The 3,299-nt window shown below is 37.3% G+C and overlaps 1 protein-coding gene across 1 annotated transcript; it reads right to left on the bottom strand.

Annotated features, from left to right (window-relative positions):
* Nucleotides 1-511: 511 nt before the first annotated feature.
* LOC119674915 lies at nt 512-1,153 on the bottom strand. Its single transcript, XM_038086072.1, has 2 exons — nt 633-1,153; nt 512-548 (listed from the first exon to the last, which is right to left on the bottom strand). Exons 1-2 carry the CDS (start codon nt 953-955, stop codon nt 512-514), a joined length of 360 nt encoding a protein of 119 aa, XP_037942000.1. The 5' UTR covers nt 956-1,153.
* Nucleotides 1,154-3,299: the final 2,146 nt, after the last annotated feature.

The following is a 3,299-nucleotide window of genomic DNA, read 5'->3' as shown; positions in this document are numbered from 1 at the left end:
AATATGACTGATTGAATTCAGTAATTGGTCCTCCTTACTAGCTAAGGATAGTCTAAAGATTTCCCAGTTGATACACTTACGTGCAGCTGGCAAATTTTTATGTAAAAAGTGACCCGGCAGTTCAAAAAGAATATGTTGGTGGTCAGATAAAGAAACCTCCTTTGAGACCCTCCAATTAACAACATAATTGGAGATAAATTGACTAGAGAGAGTAAGGTCAAGAACCTCTCTTCTAATGGCATTAATAAAAGTGGGTTCAGAACCATTGTTCAATATGCTGACGTTATTACTACTAAAGTATTCTAAAAGCATTTGCCCTCTTCTATTTATGTTAGTACTACCCCATAAGGTATGGTGCGCGTTTGCGTCGCAACCAATTATAAATTGTAAATTATTGGATTTGCAATAACTTACCAAGTTTGTGACTGCTTCAGGTGGTGCTTCATCTGCATCGCCTGGAAAGTAGGCCGATGCGATCACGATCTCTCGTGTTCCGCACTCCGTCGGGATCTCAAAAATGGCCGACACCAATTCCCTCTGGATGAAATCTGGAATTGGAATACAGTTAACATTTTTGTTTACTAGTATAGCAGTTCTAGGCGACTCTATGTCACGTTTATATATCAACTTACTTGATTGATGTTGAAGGCCTTTTATATGCCCACCGACTGTCCATGGCTCCTGGATAAGCGCTATGGCCAGTCCTTTTGTGGCGAAGGTCCTGCACAAGGTAGCCGATGCTCCTTTCGCGTGGTGCAGGTTCGCCTGTAACACCCCTATGGTGCTCATTTTTGTTGAGTTTTATTGAGAGAGCGTTCGACTTCCTTTTGAAGTCGAGCTCTTCGTGGCCCTTTTTCCTTCTGGCGCTCTTTTGGAGTTGTTGATGCTCCACCCACAGGTGGCCGCATCCAAAGCCTTTTTTGAATGGCGGCTCTACTAGTAGTTGGGGCCTCATTTGGATTCACAATAGACGTAAGTGTTGATTGTGGGACCACGTGCTCCACTTTCTGTTTCTCCGTCCTTGTGATCTGGAGTTTATTTGGAACCTTTTGTTCCACAGGCCGTTGTTCTGGCTGCCCCTCCTTTGTCATACTGTTAGTTTTAAGCAGTAGCTTGACATGGCTGAAGCGATATGCAATTCTACCTCCACTCTGGACCAGTGAGTTCTAGGATGCATCGTCGACAGCAAAGACGATGTGGAGCAGTGAACCTTCTGCGGTCCGCTGTAATACCTTCCAGGTGCTTGCTTTAATCCTGTTCTGGGCCTCAATTGTGGCAAGAACCTTGGTATTTTCAAAATCGCAACTGTGTGGGAAGTATCCTCGCACCAGATGTGTTTTTGGAAACTCCGACTCTTCAACCACTTTGGCGCCCAGTTTAGCCTTTGTTGCAATAGCTGCCGCATTTTTACGGACCCATTCAGCCGTTTGGTTATTTGTGCACACCATCATGAGCCATCCCGTACGAGGGAAACAACCTTCAAATTCTGGTTTAACCTCGTCAGACGCCAACTCTATGGCAGTCTCAATTATAGCCTCCTGTAGCTGTGCAGTCTGTTCCCTGTTTAGGGGGCACTTAGCCAAATCAAAAGGAACAAATCCTAATTTGATCCCCTTGGCCTGACTGGCTACTTGGCTGAAAGAGGGTTTACTCGATCCCTGAATCGAGGTGTTTTGTTTTGGTTTCTTACCAGCTGGCATGACCATGTCGTCAGATAAAGCCCTTTTAGCTGGCGCACGAGTTGGAAGTTTAGAAACCATGTCTAGGGCCACATCCCTAGAGTGTCCCTGACTCATGTAAGCCTTTAACCTCCTCTTCTGCATTGAGTTCAGTTTCACAAAACCCTTCTGGTCATGTAAACTGATCCCTTTCATACAAACATTGACAACAGTAGCACCTGACTGTTGAGAACAGAGACTGACTCCGTCAATGTCAATAGAGGCAGCATCAGACCCTTCAGTTTCTGTGCTGCTAGCATCAGTATACTGTGGAAAAACAACATTTTCCACAGCGTGTATATTTTTGCAGATGTGCCCAACAGCACCATCTGCAAAAGGTTCACTGACCTGTGACACAACAGTCGACTGGTCGTTGTTAATGTATGTTTAAATGTATGATTCACTACTATTTTATAATAAATATAAATTGAGTGGTTAATCGAAAGCGTTTACGTCAATACTAAATATAACTGGCCATCTATAAACTCGTTTAAAATTAGAAAATTAATTAGATAGTGTTACCAAAATTGTTGTGTTATTTATCTAACAACAATTACCGCTTTTACCAATAGAAAAACAAAGAATTGTCAAGTACTTACTTATTCTGCAAATATCTAGCTTAAGAAAGGAGTTGAATTATATTCTTGGGTGAACCCCTTCTTGTGAAGTCAGACAAAATTCTAATTAAAGCGTTATAAAATTAACAAGAGCTAAAGGCTCTTAGAAAAGAGCCGATTTATATTTTTTGGATGATCCCTTTTAGAGAAGTTGGACAAAATTTCTGTTAGAATCCTTTTGAAATTATCTAAAAAAAAATAGCGCTGGTAATACCAAATTGTTTGTAGAGTGGATATATCAAAATAACAACCCTATGGATATACAGCGAATTTATAAGCGACCAATGCAGCGGCGAAGACAAAGACTCATTTAAGCGCGGAATTTAAATAATTAATACGAAGTTTAAATGAAAACAGTTAATTAAAAAAACTGGTATAATTAAAATATCTAGTATATATGCGGGGATGGTGTAATTTAAACTCTAAAACCCTTTCAGTATGCTACAGTTAGTCTATATCTATGTTATATGTTACCAACGCATCGTTAAATAGCACATAACTTTTAAGATTTTATAATTAAAAAATTATCTATATTAAAATTAACATTAATATTAATTATTAATTATTAATAGTTTATAACTAAAAATTTATTAATTTGTCGGAAAGTTTAATTGAGAATGATTATAAAATAATAATAAAAAAATTAATTCGAAAACCATTAGAATTTTCTTAAAGCACGAATAATTATTGAAAGCTATCGATTAGTGTTAAGTTTTGATAAGTAAGACTAATTTAAAACAATTTTTGAAACAATAAATTTTTTAATAGTCATAATTAAATAATCATAATTTATTATTTTTTATTTTTTTTAAAACTTGCTGAAGAATTTTAACTTTAAGTTAACATAAACAGACCTTCTATGATAATAAGACCTTCAGCTTAAGAGTTATTTTAGAGCGACTTAATTACAAATTACAAATTTATTATATATTTTTATAATAATAAATATAATTAATTTAAATTG

This window comes from Teleopsis dalmanni, chromosome 2, assembly GCF_002237135.1.
Source record: "Teleopsis dalmanni isolate 2A chromosome 2, ASM223713v2, whole genome shotgun sequence".
Classification (NCBI taxonomy): Eukaryota; Metazoa; Arthropoda; class Insecta; order Diptera; family Diopsidae; genus Teleopsis; species Teleopsis dalmanni.
The sequence above is the reverse complement of the archived record's forward strand: the minus strand, read 5'-3'. Positions and strand labels throughout refer to the sequence as shown.